The sequence below is a fragment of the Peromyscus leucopus genome, chromosome 5 (genome assembly GCF_004664715.2).
Source record: "Peromyscus leucopus breed LL Stock chromosome 5, UCI_PerLeu_2.1, whole genome shotgun sequence".
Lineage (NCBI taxonomy): Eukaryota > Metazoa > Chordata > Mammalia > Rodentia > Cricetidae > Peromyscus > Peromyscus leucopus.
This window is the reverse complement of record NC_051067.1, coordinates 56,219,101-56,241,820: the sequence shown is the minus strand read 5'-3', so window position 1 is coordinate 56,241,820 and position 22,720 is coordinate 56,219,101. Positions and strand designations below refer to the sequence as shown.

The 22,720-nt window shown below is 37.2% G+C and overlaps 1 protein-coding gene across 3 annotated transcripts; it reads left to right on the top strand.

Annotated features, from left to right (window-relative positions):
• Positions 1 to 5,572: 5,572 nt before the first annotated feature.
• Positions 5,573 to 17,252, top strand: LOC114708009 (estradiol 17 beta-dehydrogenase 5-like). 3 transcript variants are annotated; one of them, XM_028890980.1, is made up of 9 exons: positions 5,573 to 5,656; positions 6,542 to 6,709; positions 7,648 to 7,764; positions 8,888 to 8,965; positions 9,373 to 9,495; positions 13,623 to 13,732; positions 13,978 to 14,143; positions 15,872 to 15,939; positions 17,210 to 17,252. In XM_028890980.1, exons 1-9 carry the CDS (start codon positions 5,573 to 5,575, stop codon positions 17,250 to 17,252), a joined length of 957 nt encoding a protein of 318 aa, XP_028746813.1. The 3 variants fall into 3 exon arrangements, with proteins under 3 accessions (XP_028746813.1, XP_028746807.1, XP_028746818.1); XM_028890974.1 differs by having other exon boundaries at positions 15,857 to 15,939; XM_028890985.1 differs by lacking the exon at positions 8,888 to 8,965 and having other exon boundaries at positions 15,857 to 15,939.
• Positions 17,253 to 22,720: the final 5,468 nt, after the last annotated feature.

The window sequence follows — 22,720 nt, the reverse complement described above, 5'->3', positions numbered from 1 at the left end:
TGTCCTCTTCAGTTAACCTTCTATTTCCTACAGAGCAACTCCCAAGGCCAGGCAATGCTGGGGTAGAATTACACACATCATGGTGGGGATACAGGAAGAAGGGAGTGGCTGGAATCTTGGGTGAGGATCAAATGCCTTACTTCTTCAACAAGGGAAAGTTAATCAGCCTGGATTTGTGAGGGTCTCTGATGGGGAGACACATGTGCTCTGATTCCAAGATAGTTCGTCCATATACCCTGACACATACAAGAATTCTAAGAACCTTTGGTAAATATCAGTAGGGAATCCTGAAACTCGTATGTATAAAGAAAAATGAGAAAATGTTGCAAATCAAAAACATTGAAAACTACGGGACATTGCAAAAAGTGTGTCGTTGTTGTAATTAGAACAGCAAAAGAAGAAAGAGCAAACATGCCAGGAACTTTTGAAATGGTAGAAACCATTTCTGAAACAATGAGAAAAATGACATATTGGGGAGACTTGAAGAATGTGAAGGGAGATATATGACAAAACAAAAGAAGAAAATTAATTTATGACAATTTGTATCTAAGTTCATAAAATCAAAGCCAAAGAATATCTGAAAACAACCAGAGGAAGGATGACACAATAGCTTTAGAGCAGCAAGATAAGAATATCATGAGGCCACTTTGAAACCAGGAAGGCAAGAAGACAGTGGAGGAAAATATTAAAATGTTCGAAAACTATCCAACATAAAAGCTCACTGTATTGAGTGAGTTAATCTTCATATATTAAGAGGGAAAAAGCTTCATTGCTAGGGATAAAGCTCAGTGGCTAGAGCTCCTCTGGAATTATTCTTAAATGTTTTCCATTTATTTACTTATTTACTCATATACTTGTGTATATATATTGTGAAGAACATGTAACTCATTGCCCATATGCGCAGGTTAAGGGACAACTTGAATCTTTGTCAAAACAACATAATTCTTTTCATTTAGTTTAAAAAAGTAAACTTTCTTATACATTTGGTTGTTATAAGTAAATGTTGTGAACAATCAAAGAGATTACTCGGGAGACACAAGTGTTCATGTAATAATAATGTCCATTATATGAGTTATAGTTCATTTTACTGGTAAAACAGCTGAAGGGTTCAACATAGTCAATCAATTCAAGGGGAAAAGAACTAGTGTCCCTTTCTTATATAACTGGATGGATATTTTGAGTATTATATTAGCTTCTGTACACCATAGGAGGCAAGTTAGTTCTGTTGTATTTAACACCAAAAGTGTTTGTTTACAATGTTCTCTCTCACATAGTTCCTTGATAAGGGTGACATGTGATTTAAGATCAAAGAATGGTTTTGTAAAACAATCCAGACACAAAAGAAGTTGATATCTTCCATAGTCCATGTGAAATCAGACGCAGAAAGCAGTAACTGTGCATAGCATATGTTTTAAATGTATGGATGAGAAAGCCATCATCTTTCTCTCTAACACATCATGTAATATACAATTCACCAATAATTACTTATCTAAATTCATAAATATAATTTCAACACATCATTAGTCATCACACATAAAATGCACTATCTTTGAAGTATAGGACCGGCTCCTTTCTTGACAGTGTCACCTTCAGTCTTCCTTCAGAAGACTTCCTCCAGTCCTATCTTCTCTTCATCTCAGTACAGTTGAACACCATCAACACGGCAGACTCCAACATCTAGTCCTCTGTAGCCATACTCGACATTTAAACATTCAAATGTTGAGAAAGTATTACATAAACTTCCCAAATGCCAACTTTTCCCTACAAATTTAGTGGGTTGTCCACTTGCAGTGCAGAGTCCATTCTTGTTTGCCTGGATTCTTCTTATTTAGTAATAGGAATTGAACAACCCAAGGACCTTTTCAGTCCCAGACAATCATGGCTTAGCCATTGGCATTGTAGATTCCCTATAATACCCATAATCATTATTTTCTAGAAGCCTCACAGGGCTCCTCAAATAATTACGCACTAGTTGTTTTATACAGCAATATGAAAGCATGAAATTTAAACAGAAAACTGTTCAAGAGATATCCAAGAGAAGAATTAATGTTCAATCTTCTATGAATGAGTCTTCTCCCAATGAATCTATGCAAAATGCACTAAATTCTCCAAACACTGAGGTTACCGAAGTTGTTTTAAATTGAAGCCATTTAGAACCTCTACACCTGTCTTTAACTCACAGTTTATTACACAAAACCGTATATAATGATAATATAAAATAATAATACACCTGATATAACACATCCCCAAGTTCCTGTTTCCCAAAAGAAAGCTTTCCAAATCAAATGATCCTCACTGTATGTCAAGTCCATAGAGAACTGTAATTCTTATGCTATGGATTGGGGAGAACTCAATGTTCCCAGGTACCATCTAAGGTTCAGCATGTTACTTATGAACTACCGTAGAGAGCAGCATGTGATATCAACTTTCCAATGACACCATTTGATCTATATAACATGTTATTAACATTAGCTGTAAGATGTGTACTCTAAGGCAGTGATCCATATATAAGAAGTTATATCCCTCCTACAAGGAAATAGTCATGTGGGAGTCAGCCTTTAAGCAAAAGTTTGTCTTTTATGGAAACTCTGATACGTTAAAGTTTAATTGTGTTGTTATGTATCAAATTTGAAAAACTGCATTAGGTAGGAGTAGCAAAAAGAAGTAATTATCCTCCTTCTGGATATCACTTCTCTTTCAGGTGTAAGGTCACTCACAGACTTACCAATGAGGAAGCTGGGGTATTATCATCAGTCTTTCCATATTTGGCATGATATTCACTCTAAAATGTAACCACCTCCATTTATAGTCTTCACAATATCTCCCTATATAAAAATTATCAAACTCTTGCACAGAAGATAAGTGTGAACTTGAAGTTCAGGAAATAGGTCCCTTATCACACAATTAAGTAGTCTTTGACCATAAATGGATTCTAAAAGTATAATTCAATGAGTAGAGTGAACTCTCACCTCCCATTTTAATTTCTGAAAACCTCTGGACCTTGTACTGTAAATAAAATATATTTGCACATACTGATGATGTATAGCCATCTTTAGTAGATTCATGGTTCTATAAACTTTGGTAACTTTTCCTTTTCCAATAAGTTGCCCAGAGATTTTTTGAATGTATTTATTTTTGAGGTTATAAAGTACTTACATAATTTTCCCTTCCCTTTCCTTTCTCCATCCCTCCCATATATCCCTTCTTGCTCTCTTTATTTATGTTTTTTTCATTTTTATTAAGAATTTTCTATTCACTTTACATACCAACCACAGATCCCACCTCTTCCCTCTTCCCACCCCCAGCCTACACCCTTAACCCACCTCCTAATCCCCACATTTTTCAAATCAAGGTCTCCCATGGAGAGTCAGCAGAGCCTGGCACACTCAACTGAGGCAGGTCTAAGCCCCACTGCACCAAGGCTGTGCAAGGTGTCACACAGTAGGCACTGGGCTCCAAAAAGCCTGCCCATGCACCAGGGATGGATCACAATCCCCCTGCCTGGGTGCTCCCTAAACAGTTTGAGCTAAATAACTGTCTCCCATATCCAGAGGGCCTAGTCTAGTCCTATGGGTGCTCCATAGTTATTAGTCCACAGTTCATGGGTTTCCACTAGTGTGGCTGGTCATCTCTGCACATTTTCCCTTCATGACCTAGACGTCCCCTGTCCACAGAATCCCTCCTCTCTCTCATTGATTGGATTCCCAGAGCTCAGCCTGGTTCCTGGCTGTGTATCTCTGCATCTGCTTCCATCAGTCACTGGACAAAGGCTCTATGATGACAGTTAGAGTATTCACTAGACTGGTCACCAGAGTAGACCAGTCCTGGTATCCTCTGGATCATTGCCAGTAGTCCAAGGTGGGATCATCCTTGTGGATCCCCGAGAGCTTCCCCAGAACCCTGCTTCTTCCTATTCCCATGGTGTCTTCATTTATTTATCATGGTATCTTTTTCCTTGCTCTCCCACTCTGTCCTTGTTCTAGCTCGACCCTCCAATTTCCTTATGTTCTCAGTCCCCATTCTTTACCCTCCATTACCCCACCACTCCCAATTTGCTCATGTAGATCTCATCTATTTCTCCTTCTCTGGGCTATGTGTCTTTCTTAGGGTCTCTCCTTGTTAGCTAGATTCTCTGGAGCTATCTGGTTATACTTTGCCTTACATCTAGTATCCACTTACGAGTGAGTACATACTATCTTTGTCCTTCTGAGTCTGGGTTACCTCACTCAGGATGATATTTTCTAGTCCCATCCATTTACCTGCAAATTTCATGATATCATTGTTTTTTTTTTTTTTTTTTTTTTTTTTTACTGCTGTTGTACTCCATTGTGTACATGTGCCACATTTTCTTTATCCATTTTTCAGTTGAGGAGCATCTAGGTTGTTTCCAGGTTCTTGGCACTGGAGACCACTTCCTAAATATAACACCAGTAGCACAGACACTGAGAGCAAAAATTAATAAATGGGACTCCCTGAAACTGACAAGCTTTTGTAGAGCAAAGGACACAGTCAATAAGACAAAATGACAGCCTACAAATGAGAAAAGATCTTCACCAACCCCACATCTGACAGAGGGTTGATCTCCAAAATATATAAAGAACTCAAAAAGCTAGACATCAAAATACTGAACAATCCAATTTAAAAAAAAAAATGGGCTATAGAACTTAATAGAGGATTCTCAACAGAAGAATCTCAAATGGCTGAAAGACATTTAAAGAATTGCTCAACATCCTTAGTCATCAGGGAAATGCAAATCAAAATGACTCTAAGATACTATCTTATACCTGTCAGAATGGCTAAGATTAAAAATACTGAAGACAGCTTATGTTGGAGAGGATGTGGAGCAAGGGGAACACTCATCCACTGTTGGTGGGAATGCAAATTTGTACAACCACTCTGGAAATCAGTATGGTGGTTTCTCAGAATATTGGGAATAAGTCTTCCTCAAGACCCAGCTATACCACTCTTGGGCATATACCCAAGGAATACTCAATCTTACCACAAGGACACATGCTCCACTATGTTCATATCAGCATTATTCATAATAGCAAGAACCTGGAAACAACCTAGATGCCTCCCTTTATTTTATAATCTCTCAATGGGAAAATGAAAAACTGTAATTTTTCTTCAAATTTAGTTTTGAGGCTTAAAATTTGAACAGCAACAAATCCATAACCATTTTGTTTCTTTTGTGTACATTTTCTATAGGATCTGGCTTTACTGTAACAAGAAAACAAGAATCTTGAATTTTATTTTAGTCTGAAGCAATAAATAATTTCTCATTCAATGTCTCCTATTAATTCAAAATGCTTTATGGAAGATAGTAATGGGCAAATACAATGAACTCAATAAACTCTGAATCATAATATGGTAATTTTTGTGGGTAGTTTCTTCCATATAAGGAAGTGAAGTGGCTTTCATTCTCTTATCACATGTAGAACTTGTCTTAGCTTCTTCTGTGTGGCATAGGCTAATCTTTAACTAGGCAGGTGGGGCAGGAACTCCCATAACTTAAATGCCCTATGAAGGGGAACATCAACCAGAGCCAACTTATCCTGAAGCGTGACAGGCGATGAACTCCAAGTGTCACCGTGTGGAACTGAATGATGGTCACTTCATTCCAGTCTTGGGTTTTGGTACTGCTATACCTTCAGAGGTAAAAACAGTGATGCTTGGTTTGAAAATTCAAAAGAAATAGAACAGGAATGAATGGATGTCCACCTGACTTGTAAAGTCATCCACTTCCTGGTGACACTGGGGTCCCTGGGGTTCTCAGTTTCTCCAAGGCTAGGGCTATGCATTGTGTGAGAGAAAGACTTTTTAGAAACAAGGTGTGATCTCTGGCTGCTGCTTATCCTGGAGCTGTGTTTTTCTTTTGTTTAAGTACATTTTTTTTTTCTGCTTCAATGCCTGAAAATGAATGTTATAGAGACTTTAAATATTTGCTTACAATGTTATTTCTCCTTTTGGGAAATGTCTGTTTTGATCATTTACTCATTTTTTTTTAAAATGAACTACATGATTTTTGCCAGTTTTTCAAATTCCTTACATAGTATGTTTCAGTTACTTGTCATGTATGAAGTCAGTAGCTGGAAAATTTTTCTTCCTATGCTGTAGATTTTTCTCTTCTTTCAAATGATTATTATCTAAAAATGAAATTCAAATTATATTTTATGAAAGTCACCCTGCTTTCATATGTAGAATACTCTGTCCATTTTTCAAGCAAACTTATAGCTAGTAAAATTCTAAAGATTGAAGTAGAAAATATATGAAAAGCAGCATGTTGTGTATAAACAATAAAAAATGGGAAATAAAAACAATGGCATTGGGAGTGAGAGTTAAAATGGATATAGATCAGGATGGATGGAGCCAGCATGAGGTATTGGGTCAATGAATCCCCAGGTGACTTTGTAGGTCTAGCTTGTTTTTTTTGTTCCACCAGGCTAGAACTATTCCATGTATTAAAACAGAGAAGGACTGGACTCAAGATTAGGTGCTGATCATGTCTATCTCTAAATGCTGCTTTGGGTTGCTCTTTTAGGTATCCAAGAGTAAGGCTACAGAAGCCACAAGAATAGCTATAGATGCTGGGTTTCGCCATATAGATTCTGCCCATATGTACCAGAATGAAGAGGAGGTAGGACTAGCCATCCGAAGCAAGATTGAAGACGGCACTGTGAAGAGGGAAGATATATTTTACACCTCAAAGGTATTGTGCGTATGGTATCCAAATAAATGAACTATGATATCTGAAGGGGGGTTTATATGATTTTTTTTAGTGAACTAAACCTGTTTTATTCGTGTGTTTGCATATTGTATGCAGTGGTGAACACAGAGTAAGATGATGGCTTTCTCATCATTACTGTGTTTAGATTTAAGAACTTACTTTTGATGCCTCTCCTTTTTTATGTCTCACTTCATAGTTTTTGTCTCAGGTCACAGGAATGTGATATAACATGGACTGTGGAAGACAGTGACTTTGTTTATGTCCAGAACAACTTTCAAAACATTCTCATCACTATGAAAATATTTAGTCATTTTTATCAATAAGGGAGAATTTGTATAAGACAAAACATTTAGTGCTTAGCAAGATAAAACTAATACTGTTTAAATTATATAAAATATAACAAAATATTCAAAATATTTCCCTGTAGTTGCATAAATTAAAGCTACATAAGAAAGAGAGAGATAGAGGCTGACACCCAGGATCAATATCTGGCCTCCACATGCTATATAGCAACATGAATAGGAGTGGCCAATAGCTAACACACACACACACACACACACACACACACACACACACACACGCACACACGCACACACGCACGCACGCGCGCACACACACACACAGAGAGTAGTTTATCATCATGAATTTATTAATTCAGTGAAACATAATTTTAATGATAAATATTATTAGTCAGTGATAAAAATTTTGGGTTTTGAGCAAAGTCCTAGTTAATTCATAATACACACATATAAGCTTACATAGCTAATCAGGTTAAAAGAAATTTGAGAAGTGGAATGTTTCCCCATATGAACAAGTTTCAAATAAATAGAAAAAAATCTTAATATCAGGTGAAGTAAAAAAATTAATGAATTGTTACAATCTGGAAATTCAATCCAATTTTAATTACTTAACTTCTGTAGCTTTGGTGTACTTTCCATCGTCCAGAGCTGGTTAAGTCTTGCTTGGAGCAATCACTGAAGAAACTTCAGTTGGACTATGTGGATCTCTACCTCATTAATTTCCCAATGGCCCTGAAGGTGGGTGATTTGCATCATTAAAAAAACTTCCTCTATGTCAGCATGACTGTGCTCTAGGCTGGTTGAAGTAAGAATCTATAAAGCTATACAAACACAGTTTTCTTTATTTTAGAAATTAATTATATTAAGAAAGAATCCAAGCTATGACTATTTTCAGGCTTTTAAGTATACTTGAGAAATGTCTGTGTTTGTTGTTTCTTATCTATATATTACTACATGTTCATTTTGGTTTGTGGAGACAATTTCTACTGGTGTTGGTTATGTCCGTACTGCAGGTTACAGATATAGGTAATCAATCTATCTCTACCTCTCTGTATTTTAAAGCACCAGAATTAATTTTTAAAAGAGTCCTGATCAGACTTGAGTAGATCATTCTCTTGGTAAAGTACTTGCCTGCAAGCATGAGGATATCAATTTGATGCCCAGAATCTATGTGAGGATGTCCATATGAAGTAATCCTAGTGCTGGAGATGTAGAGGAAGGGGAGTCTCTGTGTTTTTCACAGATCAGACAGCTTCATTAAAAACATGAATTCATCCAATGAGATATCATGTCTCAAAAAAATCAAGGTGGATAATATCTTGAGGAACAATATCAGACATTGAACTCTGGCCTTCCCATTCATGTGCACACACATACACAAATACCTGCACAAACATATATAGTTGCACATATGCACATATATATTGAAAATAACAAAAATAACCTTGTTTTATCATTTCTTTTTTCATTGATTTATGGTAATTATTCATGAACAATACAATGTGAAGAACATGATTGTTTATCTTGAGTTAATGGTGACATTCCTTCTCGCTGGTATTTATGGCAATGTTGCCAAGTTTCAAAGTGAGAGACAGTAAACAAGCACACAGGTCAACTAGGATACCACAATAAAGACCCAGAGATGTAGTGTTTATGAACAACTATATGTATGAAAATAGAACCTTACCACATAAGGACATTTCTTGCAGTTCTACATTTACAACTCATATCAAGTATAATTTCAGAAACTATGATCCATCTGATGGAAGACTGTTTCAGCCACATTTCTTCCTGGGATCATTGTTATTGTTGAGGAAATGCATTTTTTAAGAGATTACTTTAGTATTTATTTCTTTTCCAGCCAGGAGAAGAGTATTTTCCAATAGATGAACATGGAAAAGCTGTATCTGACACAGTGGATCTCTGTGATACCTGGGAGGTGAGTACTAGGATTAGACAACAACAAAAAATAATGCACAAATGGAGACACTTGTCACAACTCCACCTGTGAGGGTGGCATGTGTCTTCTGTGTTGTAAAACAAATCATCGACATGAAGGATAGTTTCCTTAAGAACTGGAGGAGCACGCATTTTTGCGATGTAATAGAAATGAAAGAAGTAGCTTGGGGAAATGATTATGCAGTAAAGATTCTGGTTTCCTGAGGAGAGCACAGGACCCTTTGGTTAATGTTATCATTTTCTTACAACTTTTATTATTCTTAAGACTCAATTCCAGTTAAGTTCATTTTTATTTCTTCACAGTGTGATTTCTAACAGTAAAATTTATAGAAGTCTGTCTCCAACAGACTATTCTACCTATTCTATCACTACACATTTCCTCCCTAGGCCATGGAGAAATGTAAGGATGCAGGACTGGCCAAGTCCATCGGGGTGTCCAACTTTAACCGCAGGCAGCTGGAAATGATCCTGAACAAGCCAGGGCTCAAGTACAAGCCTGTGTGCAACCAGGTGAGAATACTCATTCTCTTTGCTCTTCATTCCCCCCTCTTCCTCCTCCTTATTCTCCTCATCTTCTTCTTCCTTCTCTTTGCACTCCTCCTTCTTGTCAGTAGTTGATAGGTACGTTTGTATTGTTCATCTTCGTTTTGTGGAACACCAGAAGCTGACAGCAGAGTGTTTATGCATAGGACATACACAACACTGGAATGTGTTTTGCACTATGAGGTCTCGGTGGAATGTATTGACAGGTTCTTTCCTTAGTTGTATCTATGATTTTAGAGAGATACAGATGATCAAGGTAAACTGTAGTCATTAATCACACTCCAAAGGAAGGATGAACATCTCTGGCCTATGAAAATGAGCAATGATCAATGGGCAGGTGCTCTAAGGAACTGGGCTTAGATAAGACTGAGAAAGCCTATATGGCTAGTGAACAAGGATGCTGTGAAAGTAACATGATGTGATGCTGTTCTGGGTTCCTGTGGAGTTTAGATGCCTGACTGATTTTTCTTGCCTGGTTTCTGGCTTGTGGGTCAGGTTTCAGCTACATTAAAAATTACTGCAGACTTTGAAGCTCACCAGGGTTAGAGGCAGGGAGCTTCCTGCTTGTGATGATACTGTTTGGGTATATGAAATTAACACCCAGGACCTTTGAAGAATACTTCAGCTGGCTTTGTTCTTGAGCATATTTCAATTTCTTCTCCTGGTTTGTGGCATCAAATAAATTGAGAAATAAATTCTTTATGTCTATGGTTCCATCCTCTAAGATCTTTTTTTAACAGCATTTATTGGACAAGTAAGAGTTCTATATAGGAAATGTGAACTTATGTCCGTATTTGGTATATCATGACTAAGCACCATTTGTCATATTACATTTTAAAAATTAATGTTCTCTCTATCAATAATTATATTTCTTCAATTTTATAAGGACCTATTTAAAGCACTGTAAAATTTGAATTTCTGCTATAGATCATTCACAATTCTTTACCCCCACTTAAAACATTCACATTTCACCAGGTTGCAAATTACAGGTACATATATACATGAACTCTGTTGCTTAGTTTTTCAAAGCTTGTTGCAAGTATGACTATCAACCTCTACTTTTTAAGTAGTGTGGGTTGATCAGATATGTGTACTTCAATGAAAGATCCTTGTTTTATTGCAAGCTTGTGCAATTACATTTATGTCTGGAAGATTTATTGCACTAATTTTAAACAATTTTTTTTTTTGCCTACAAAATGTCATTATTGTGCTATGACCCCAAATTGGACTCAACTAAGTAGCATGTATTGATAAGCTGCCCTCCCTCTTAAGTCCATTTGACTATGTGGTAATGCTAATGTTAGGCAGATCTCTTCTGTTAAAAATATTTTTCTTCCATTGTAGTCACTGTGACATAGATGCATGAAAGGAATTAACATTTCATAGTCCAACAAAATATTAGATAACTCCTAAGTGATTTTTGCCAGAGATGGTTATTATGTTGGGGTTTGGAAATACCAACTGTCACTTTTACCCACTCTGCTCATATTCCTTACTGATTGTCTACTTAAAAATTCATTTGCGAGGTAGAGATAGACACATTACGAAATTTTACCTATTAGATAAAGTTAATACTTTTAGTTACAAATGTTTCAGAAGGAGTTACTATTGTAATTACCACCAGTACATACATAGTTTTACATTCTCCCCCCTCTCTCTATCTCTCTCTCTCTCTCTCCCATCTCTCCATCTCTTTCCCTCTCTCATATTTATGTGTCATGTGTGTCTTTCTCATGTGCACATACCATGAAATCATTTATTTTTATTTACTGCATATATCTGAATTGATTTTTTTTGTTAATGCTGATATCTGCCAAAATACACTTTTGAGACCTCTACCAAATTAGTTGTTTCAGCCTCTAGGCTTTCCCACAAGAGTATTTGATCAAGTTCTTGTTTTATTGTGCTGTTTAATAGTCAAAATCTTGAAAGCCCATTCCCTGTCCTACATTTAGAATCAGTCATGATTCCTCATAGAGAAAACAGTATTGACATATAAAATTTTGTAACTAGGATTAGTTCATCTAATATTTATTACTTTTTTACTTTTCCAAGGAACATAGACATCAAAAGTATTTTTATTGTTTGATAATTTCATATATACATAAAATGTTTTGTTTAAACATGCTCACAACTTCCTCCCCTCTAATTTCTCCCTTATTTCCTCCACTTTTCTCTCCCAACTTCTTGTGCTGTTCTGTTTTTATTTTTGTCGTTGTTGCTTGCCCTTTTTAATTATTTTATTTTATTTTCAATATGTTTTAATTGAAATAGAATTGAATCACTTCTCCTCTAGTGACTCTCCTTTGAACCCCATGTCCTCCTTAAATTGATAGCCCCCATTTTATTGATTACTATTATTACATACATATATGTATATGCATGCATGTATGTATATACACACATGTTTACAGCCTGTTGAGTCTACTTTTGTTGGTGGTATGTATATGATTTCAAGCCTGAACGCTCACCAGTTCTACTTAGTTTTGTCAGTAAGTGCATAGGTACATACTGGATCATAGATTGCTGCTTGAGTGCCCTATCCATGAAAAAAACTCATTCTTTCTCTCCCAGCAGTCATCAATTGACAATAGCTCATCAGCTGGGAATGGGACTTCATGGGCATCTTTTACAGCCTTGCTGGGACATTGGCTGGCTTTAGTATGTGTAGGTCTTATACATGCTGTCACAACTGCCATGACATCAGGTGTGCAATGGCCCTGCCACAGCTCAAAACCACTGTTTTTCTTTAGTCATTCACTACCTCTGGTCTGCAATCTTTTTGCCCATTCTTCTGCAATAATCCCTAAACCTTAGGAGGGGCTGTAATTCAGATGCCTCATTTAAGGCTGAACACTCCACATAGTCTCTTATTCTTTGCCCATTGACTAGTTGTGTGTCTCTGCATTAGTTACTATCTACTGCAAAAGAATATTCTCTGATGAGGATGAGAGATGCACTACTCTGTGGTATAAAGATAAGTACTTAGGGGTTGTTTAATTTAGTAGGTAAATTATTTAGTAGGTAAGATCATAGTCAATAGAGGAGGACCTACAACCATTAAAACTTTTTATTTATTCTATGTGTCTTTTACATTACATATCATGATCCCATTCATTTCCCCATCCCTTTGCATCTGCCCTTTGCCCCTGCACCCTCCCAATAAAACAAAATTTAAGAGACAAAAGGAAAAATATAAAGGGAAAAAATTTAAAAATTAAAAAAAAAATCTCGGCACGGAAGCTGCAGTGTGACATAGTGAGTCACGCCATAGACTCTTTAGTCAATATACTTTACTTGCAAGTGTTCATTGCAAAAAGTCATTGCTCTGGTTTGAAGCCTCTGTTTTCTACTACACTATTGATGCTGGGTCCTCACTAGGACCCTTCCTGGGTATCCTGTTGTTGCCCTGTGCTTTGGAGATCCTGCAGCTTTGGGTCTGCAGGTCAGATTCCTTCACATGCTGCAGCAGGTCATAGATGGGGTGGATGTTGGGACAGGCCAAATCATAACCCTGAGTCTCGGCCTGGGCAGATGAGAAATGGAGCCAGCTCTCCCATGTTTACAACTTCAGGACTGGCTCACCTACACCTGCACTAATAGGGTCTTGGCTCTCCTACTCTTACCATTAAAACTTTAAAAAACAAAAATCTGGGGGATTGAATGGAAATTATAGAAAAGGGAAAAATAAAATGATGGTATGAATAGGGTCAAAGTATTGGATATTACTGCATAAACATATCTTTATGAAAACCATTAATATATAAAGTCAACATGTGTCAATTAAAACTATATGATCACAGCTCTATATTTTAGATTCTCTATTCATTTCTCTCTTTTGTCTTTCCTTTTGTTTTCTGAAAAGTAATCTCTGACTGCAGCATAGGCTGGCCTTGAATTAGTGACACTTGATGCCTCAGTGACCTATGTTCTGGGATAACATGCATGAACCATCACATTAGCCTTAACATATTCAAATTCATATGTTATGATACACAGGTTTTCCTAATTTAGCTTATTTATTTAAAACAATCTTCTTTGTAATAGTATTGGAGTTTTATATAATATGGCATCTCTCCATCATCCTTCTGCAGGTGGAATGTCATCCTTATCTCAATCAGAACAAACTGTTGGATTTCTGCAAGTCAAAAGACATTGTTCTGGTTGCCTACAGTGCTCTGGGCACCCATCGAGATAAACATTGGTAATGTGGACATTAGGAATTAAGCTTCTGGAAATAATTGACAGAATTTTTTCAGTCTTGCAATTCTATGTTTCTGGAGTTCATATTCAGATGAACTATGGGCAGAGAGAATTTTCACTTTGGAGAGAATGAAAGATGGTAATAGTGTTACAGACTGAGGGTCTGCATTTGAGAAACCATAGTCTCAGAACTGCTTAACATGACAAATACATTGAAGAATTTGTTCTCTCCCCCTGTTATTCTAGGGTAGACCAGAGCACTCCTGTTCTCTTGGATGACCCAGTTCTTGCTTCCATGGCAAAAAAATACAAGCAAACTCCAGCCTTGATTGCCCTTCGCTACCAGATCCAGCGTGGGGTTGTGGTCCTTGCAAAAAGTCTCAATGAGGCCAGGATCAAGGAGAACATGCAGGTGATGAGTGAGGCATTGGGTTTCTCTAGCCCTAACAAAATCACCATATGTAGTACTTCTCCAGCTCAAAAGACTTGTTTGAACTTAGTCCTTCTATCTTATATTTCCAAGCAAGTGTACTTTATATCCATTTAAAACATTTTATCCTGTGTGGAATCGCCATTGTTTGAATTTTATATTTTTACAAGAGGCCTTATGACTGGTTTTCTAATAAATAGATATACATATTTTTATGTCAGGAAGTTCAGCCATGAAGGTGGCATTAATAAACTACTTCTGCTACCTCATGGTAGGAGTGAGAAAAGTGAATGACATAAATCTTGGCTAATTTCAGTTTCATGTACTCTGTAGATCACAGGTGTTTTCTGGAGTTTGTTTCTGTGGTTGCTATTGTATTTGGGGTGTGTGGTATATTTTGTGGCTAAAGTGGGTTTTCTGTGACAGTCTAGCATCCAGGTTTATATGCAGCTGAAGATAATCTTGAATTTCTAATTTTCCTAATTCTACCTTCCAAGTCTGGGACTACTGGCATATGCCTCCAAACATGACTCATTTTGATATGTGTGGACTTTCCTTAATAGCATCAATTTGCCAGATTTCACTCAGAGTGTTTACATATTTGTTTAATATTGCTTGGAACTCTTTGTTATTTTCGAGATCATGGACTTTTGACAATATTGTGGTGTCTAATTGTTGATTGTGATAGGAACTCCCTGATATTTAGAAGAGTTTTTACATATACTAACTTTTATAATTTTCACTCTGGGGGTTTTGTATGTCTAATATTTTATTTGTTCATAAAACATGCTTATAGTTTTTTGTAATAATTTCAGGGGTTTTTTTGTTTTGTTTTTTTGAGACATAGTTTTTCTGTGTAACAGCCCTGGCTATCTTGGAATTTGCTTTATAGACCAGGCTGGTCTCGAGCTCACAGAGATCCATCTGCCTCTGCCTTCTGAGTGCTGGGGTTAAAGGCATGCACCACAACCTAGCTTAATTTTTTTATGTGTTTCAAATATAAAGGAAAATTTAAGGAGTTTTACAATCCATGTCTATCATTTAAACTCATCAATTGGTATTTGATTGACATATTTTCTTTTTCATTATATCTTGGTATTAATTTTTAGATCAGTTCTAGTGATTTATAGACCCATTTTTTTCAATATATTAACAAATATAAAAAATCCTGTTGATTAAACTGCCCAAACTGTATTAAAGATGACCTTCTGGAAACAAGTCCTTAGTTCCTTTGTATAAGACATTGTTAATATTAGAAGAATGGCCATTTAAATTGTGTTCAAAATAACATTTTCATATTTTGAATATTTGTTCATAAATGGAAATAAAACTATATAAATAATGATTACTGAATTGTGTTTCACATTCAGTAAATTGCACTCCTTGTTTAGATCATCTAAGCAATGATGTTTTCTTCTTTGAATGACATCGGATTTCTTTCCTCCTCTCCTTCCATTCAAACCTTCTTTGCTCATAAATTGTGGATGGATTCGATATCTGGAGGGGTTTTGAGTGATGCTGTCCCTGGTATTCACTTCTCACTTGAGTGTTTTGTTAAATATCTTTGTATTTTGTGGGAGCTGAAATTTTTCAAGCATTTTGTCTGCACAGTTGGTTCAGTCTGTTGCATTTATAATGTGCGGGTTGGCAAACATACAGTCTAAATATGTAAAATGTTCCCTATCTGTGTGGTAGGTTTTTGAATTCCAGTTGTGTCCAGAGGATATGAAAGTCCTTGATGGCCTGAACAGAAATCTGCGATATGTAGCTGGAGTGGTGTAAGTCCCTTTGGTAACATTCTTTACTGCATTTATTTTCAGGTGGAATGCTTTTAAAGTTATCTCAATAAATATAAAGAATGCAGAGGCAATCAGAGCCCAAGACTAGGAAAAAGATTTTCTGGAATTTTTTATAGTCTGTTCAGAGTTCTGACCTTATACCAGCAGAGTGAGAAGACCCAGGGTCACCATGATCTGCTGTACCTGAAGATCTGTATTATTTCATGGAGTATGCTGGATCAGCCAGCATCACTGCTGAATCTCCATTTTCCCTTCAGTCATCTGAATCTGCATGTCCTGTGCATATGTACTGGGCATCATAATTAAATGCATGCCCATCAACCCTGTAGTCCATGTTATAGCCTGCATATGAAACTATTCACTAGATTCAGGAATTCTAATGGTTTTTAATAGTTTGAAAAACTTCCCTTGTTTCTTGCTGTGCATTCAATCAGAACCTAAACACTCTCATTTTGAGACCCACTAGCTTGATGTGTTCAGCAGCACAGTTGGTACTGATTTCCTGAAACAGAGATAGTCACTTCAGAGGATTAGGAAATTATAAAAAAGATGTTTAAGACTCAGAAAATGGAGTCATTTGAATTGCAGATTGTAGATCTTAGTTTGATCTCCAGAACTAATATCATATTAATATTGTACTAGTATATACCAATATTATACCAGAACACACATTTTACTATTTTTTTTTGAATCGCCCTTTTCTCCCTTTTATGACTGTTACTGTATGGAGATCCTTTACATGCATCTCCTTAGATATGGAATTTTATCTTGTATGACATTTTGTTTGTATTTCTGAGTCAAAGGCCTTATGTTATGTGTGACAGGCAGCTAATAAATGATCAATTTAAAAATCAAAATGAGACTGCTAATAGTAATTTTACCTACTCAAGCCATATGTTCACACAGAGTATGTAGCTTGACTTCTTCATTTCAAGACAAATAGACCAGTTCTTTGTTTTATTGAGAAACTATACTAGAAAGAACACGTTATCTTTGCTTCTTTGGTAGATGCATGTTTTATTATCTGATTCTGCATTTTCTGTTGAGTTTCATGGAAAGGAGAATGAATACTTTATCTCTTGTTTTATTTGCAATTAGAAAACAGTATTTATGAAAGTAATAAAGATAAACTCTACACCTTACAAGAAATAAAAAATATTTACTGCCAAACTAATATCAGCATCATAGAAATTATTCCTCCAGAAACAGAATAATCAAATGCAGTATGTAAAAATTTTTGTCTTTGCAGTTTTTCTGGCCACCCTAACTTTCCATTTTCTGATGAATATTAATGTGTGAGGACTTCTGCTGTATACCTCGTGGGATGGTCTGTGGACAGTGCTGTAGTAGACCACTCACATGCCAATGATTGGAATTTGTCACTTCTTCTCAGTAGCAATTCAGCCTGGAATTATCCAGAGCTTGAAAGAAATAAAAAGGAAACAAAGAAAAATGTGTCCCATTCTGAAAATAAATAAAAATCACTTTCTTCAGCTTTTGTCAATGTCGGTATATTAATCAAATATTTTATCTTCTTCTGATCCATTATGACCATACACTGATTTGCTAAGAAGTTTATATCCAAAGAAGGTAACAATCATTTCACAGGCAGTTCTTAATGAACAGAGTTGGTAGAGTTTTTATCCTTTGAGGAGTTGCAGTAAGCAGGTGTTTCTTAATCTGTTTCTCCAACTTAAGGATGAAGAAACACACTTAATGTCATCTGAGAGATGAGGTTTACATAATGAGAAGATGGACCAATAAGCCCACGGCTCCTGTCCAGCCATTTGGGAATCAAAGCTCCAAGATTTGGAGATACAATGTCTAGTATGTGAGGGTTCAGGGACGTGAGAAATGAACCAGCCTGAGATCATGAGATCTCAAACCACAGTAGAATGTAGAGGGCAAAGGACTTACCATACTCTTTTTGGGTATTTTCTTATGTGTGTTTTGAGGATAAAAGGCCATTTTGACACTTTCTCTTAAAATAATAAAATTATTATTATTTATAGTAGTATTAATATAACAAGTTATACTCATTTCCAGTATTATGAATATTGGGTAGCCAAGAAAATTAAAATATGGAAACAAAATTAGATAGAGATGAATAAACAAAACTACAAGATAGTTTTAAATTTTTATTTATTTATTGACTTTACATCCTGACTGCAGTTTTCCTCTAATTTTTTAAAAATTTATTTTAAATGATGTGTATGAGAGTTTTTCCTTCAAATATGTGCACTGCAAGCATACAGTGCCCGCAGAAGCCCAAGGAGGGCATAATGTTCCCTGGAACACACAAGAGCTGTTTTTAATTTTTTCTTTTATTCTTTGTGGCTTTCATAACATGTATCTCGATTCCAGTCATCTCTCTGTCTCTTTGTATCTACCCTCTGCCCTTGCGACATCTCCCCCAAAATAAAATAAAGTAAAATTTAAGAGAAAAGAAAGGGGAGGGTGAGGAAAATCTCATCATGGAAGCTGTAGTGTGACACAGTGAGCCACACAGTATACCCTTTAGTCCACATATCTTTACTGGCAAGTGTTCATTGCAAAGTCATTGATCTGGTTTGAGGCCTCTGTTTCTGCTACATTGTCAATACTGGGTCCTCCCTGGGACTCATTTTAGGTATCTTGCTGTGGCCTTATGCCATGGTGATCCTGCAGCTTTGGATCAGGGCTATGAGTTGGCACACCTCATCTTTGATCTGCAACAAATGCTCTTAACTGCTCAACCATTGCTCCTGTACTGACTGAAATATTTTAAAAGTAAAATAAGTACAAAATATAGTCAGAAGAAAAAGTAAAACAGAAAAAAAACAAAGAAAAGAAAAAAGAGAGGAAGAAAAGAGTACTAGATTGGAAAAATTGCAGGATTGAGTGAGCTTGTTTCTAAGGCTGATAATATTAAGTCTTCCAGTGGTGTGGCTAATGAGCTAAGGTTAGATTCTCTCCTGATTCACAATAGATAAGCTTATTCCACTTGAGTGCGGGCTAGACAGGCCAGGAGTAATTTTTTAGCCTATTCTTGACTGCATGTGTAATCAACTAAAACACAACCTGTTGGGCACTATTGCCAGGAACTTTCTTGGTTAGAATATTTGAAACAGAAAGACCCTCCATAAAAATGGGTGGCACCTCCTGGTGGCATCCCAGGCTAAAGGACACAGAAGAAGGAAATTTTTTGGGGGGGTGGGGTGGGATAGGGGTGTCTGGTTCTTTACTATCTCCCTGTGTGCTCAAAGGTCCTGCCAAAAATTTGATGATCCTTGCAGCTAGGAAGGATGGTTTCCTCATCTCACATCAACTGTGAAAGATACAGATGCAGAGGACCAGAATCTCCCTCTAACTGCAGCCTCAGCTTGGCAGTAGGTGCCCCCTCTTTTCTCAGCATGGCAGCATGTGCCCCCAGGGTTCTAAGAAAGATGCATAACGTGGCCTACAGAGTTTCAGATGAAAGCACAGACTCTCTTGGGGGTCATTTGTGTTATACTTTGGATTAAGAATCTGTGGAACTGAAACATTTGTTTTACTGGGACAATTGGTACCACATCCCAACTCTTGAAAATGTGGGTGTCATTTTTCTCTAGACTGGTTACTGTTGTCTGTGGTTTAAGACATCATTATGGGTCCCTGAAAAAATTGAAAATAGTCAAATCCTCGGAAGACCAGCTCTAACCTTTGTTGATATATATCACCTGTCAAGATTCAGGAGGTCCATAATTCATGTGTTTCCATTCGTTTGGCTATTTGTCCCTGTGCCTTATCCAACCCTGGTTTCAACAATTCTCGCTCATATAAACCCTCCTCTTTCTCGCTAACCAGACTCCTAAGCGCTCCACCTGGGGTCAGGCCGTAGATGTTTGTATCCAGATTCCTCAGTCCTTGGATGGGGTTTATGGCACAACCATTAGGGTGTTTGGCCATCCCATCACCAGAGTAGGTCAGTCCCGGCTGTCTCTTGGTCATTGCCAGCAGTCTTTTGTGGGGGTATCTTTGTGGATTTCTGTGGGCCTCTTTAGCACTTTGTTTCTTCCTTTTCTCATGTGGTCTTCATTTACCATGGTCTCCTATTCCTTGTTCTCCCTCTCTGTTCTTGATCCAGGTGGGATCTCCTGCTCTCTTTCCCTCGACCCTCGCCGTTCATTGCTCCTACTCATGTCCAGGCTGTTCATGTAGGTCTCAGCCATTTCTCCGTCATTGGGCGATCCCCGTGTGTGGTGGCATTGTGTTCCCCAAAATATTGTGTACTCTAATAAATTTATCTGGGGTCAGAGAACAGACAGTCACTAGATACAAAGGCTAGAAAATGGTGGCACTCACACCTTTAATCCTAGCATTCCAGAGATAGAAATCCCTCTGGATCTCTGTGAGTTCAAGGCCACATTGGAAATAGCCAAGCATGGTGACACACGCCTTTAATCCCAGAAAGCCAGCCTTTAATCCCAGGGAGTGGTGGTAGAAAGCAGAAAGATATATAAGGCGTGAGGACCAGAAACTAGCAGCATTTGGCTGGTTAAGCATGTGGCTGGTTAAGCTTCAGGCTTTGGAGCAGCAGTTCAGCTGAGATTCATTCTGGATGAGGACTCAGAGGCTTCCAGTCTGAGGAAACAGGACCAGCTGAGGAACTGGCAAGGTGAGATAGCTGTGGCTTGTTCTGTCTCTCTGATCAACCAGCATGGACCCCAATAACTGGCCTCAGGTTTGATTTTATTAATAAGAACTTTTAAGATTCATGCTACACCCGTGTCTTTCTTGGGGTTCTGTTTTCCAGGCAGCCTCACTGGTGATGTGAGTAGCAGTCCAGTCATCCCTGTTCCACATCTAAAGGCTGAGGGGCCCCCAACTGGATCAGGCCCTCTGAATGGGTGAGATGGTTGATTGGCTTGATCTGTTTGGGAGGCATCTGGGCAGTGGTGCCAGGTCCTGGGCTTGCTGCATGAGATGGCTGTTTGGAGCCTGGGACTTGTGCAGGGATGCTTGGCTCAGTCTGGGGGGAGGGGACTGGACCTGCCCTGACTGAGTCTGTCGGGTTGATCTCAGTCCTGGGGGTGGCCTTGATCTGGAGGTGGTGGGAGTGGGGGCTGGACTGGGGGGAAGGGGAGGGGGGCGGGAGGTAGGAGAACAAGGGAGTCTGTGGCTGTTATGTAGAGCTGAATAGTATTGTAAAATAAAAGAAAAAAAAATAAACAGGATAAAAAAAAAGTCACAGCCGGGCGGTGGTGGCTCACGCCTTTAATCCCAGCACTCGGGAGGCAGAGCCAGGCAGATCTCTGTGAGTTCGAGGCCAGCCTGGGCTACCAAGTGAGTCCCAGGAAAGGCACAAAACTACACAGAGAAACCCTGTCTCGAAAAACCAAAAAAAAAAAAAAAAAAAAAAACACAATAAAAAAAACCAAAAAAAATTATATCATACAATTTTATGTATTAACACTAGATTAATATTACACATTTCTAGCCTTAGTCCTTTTACCTAAGTACCTCGGATAAAGCAATTTCATTTTTAAGTTCTCATAAATGTTTAGCCATAACTGCTTATTGGCTTACTTGATGCCTAGAAAAGCAAAATTTTGGTACATTGAAATGTATTTATGTGCCTAATATTAACATCAACATTGTAATTATAAATACTTTAAAGTTGTGTTTGTGTGTGTTTAATTAAAAACAGGCCATAAAAAAAAAGAATATGATGACATATGTTACTTCACCTCACCCGCTCCCTCTTTATTTTATGGAATTGGTTTGTCTAATAATGTGTGATTTAATACTGTTCTGATACAAGTAGTTTGTATTCATGTAAGTATTAAAGTATTAATTTTGTTTCTAGACCTCTATCCTCAAAATGTTTTGGTATGGGTAATGCAAATTTAATAAAATGAGGAAATGTTCTATTTAAATCAAAACAAAACAAAACAAAACAAAAAACAAAAACAAAACAAAAAAAAGATTCAGGAGGTCTCCCACAATCAAATCTGATCCATATTAATCCTGAAGGAATCCACAGCCTCTCATTTCCTATATAAACAAAAGCATAACCTCTTCTCCAAACCATTTTTTGACTTCCATTTGACTAATATATTTTTACTTCCAATTTAAACTTAAAGCATTCCTAATGTTTATTTATTAGCAATAAAAAAATTCAAAATCAGTACAATACTATATAGGATCCAGACTTCCTGTGTATTTTCCATCAATACATGGCTGTTTTCTTTTACATTACTTTTACTCTCTTTTTAAAGACTTTACTTGATTATTTTAAAACTATTTATTTCTTTCTGTGACTGTCTATACTCCTTCTGTTTTCTTTCTTAAGCCTATGCACATTTTTAAAACACACTGGTACCTGTTTAGAGGGTTTTTTCCCCCATCTGTACCTCTTTTACTACATATCTTTAGTATTTTTTACTGCATGAGTTTTTAAACTGCTACATAGCATGGCTAGAAACTGCTACAAAGCCTTTGCTATGGTTTGGGTGGCTAGCTCTGCCCAATTCTCGGGTCTCTGAAAGCCCAGCCTACAGCTCAATGGGCCTGGTCAGAGGTAGGTGACCAAGAACTGCATTGAAGTCCACATATCTGGAATGATAGTGCCCTTCACTGTGGCAGGTGCTTTTCACTTTGATTTTTTGTTTCTATTTAGCATGCAAAAGGCTGTTTAAGTGCTCTGCTGAATAGCACAATTTCTTAAAGGAGCCATATTATTTTCTTTTCTTTTTATTTTAAAGTTTCTCAGGCCCTACGTGGAAATTCAGGCCCTAAT

Bases quoted from the DNA above. Each gene is read 5' to 3' on its own strand.
- LOC114708009 (XM_028890974.1), top strand. From the start codon at position 5,573: ATGAACTCCAAGTGTCACCGTGTGGAACTGAATGATGGTCACTTCATT. The intron at 6,710-7,647 runs GTATTGTGCGTA...TAACTTCTGTAG, and splicing joins ATATATTTTACACCTCAAAG to CTTTGGTGTACTTTCCATCG. The intron at 7,765-8,887 runs GTGGGTGATTTG...TTTCTTTTCCAG, and splicing joins ATTTCCCAATGGCCCTGAAG to CCAGGAGAAGAGTATTTTCC.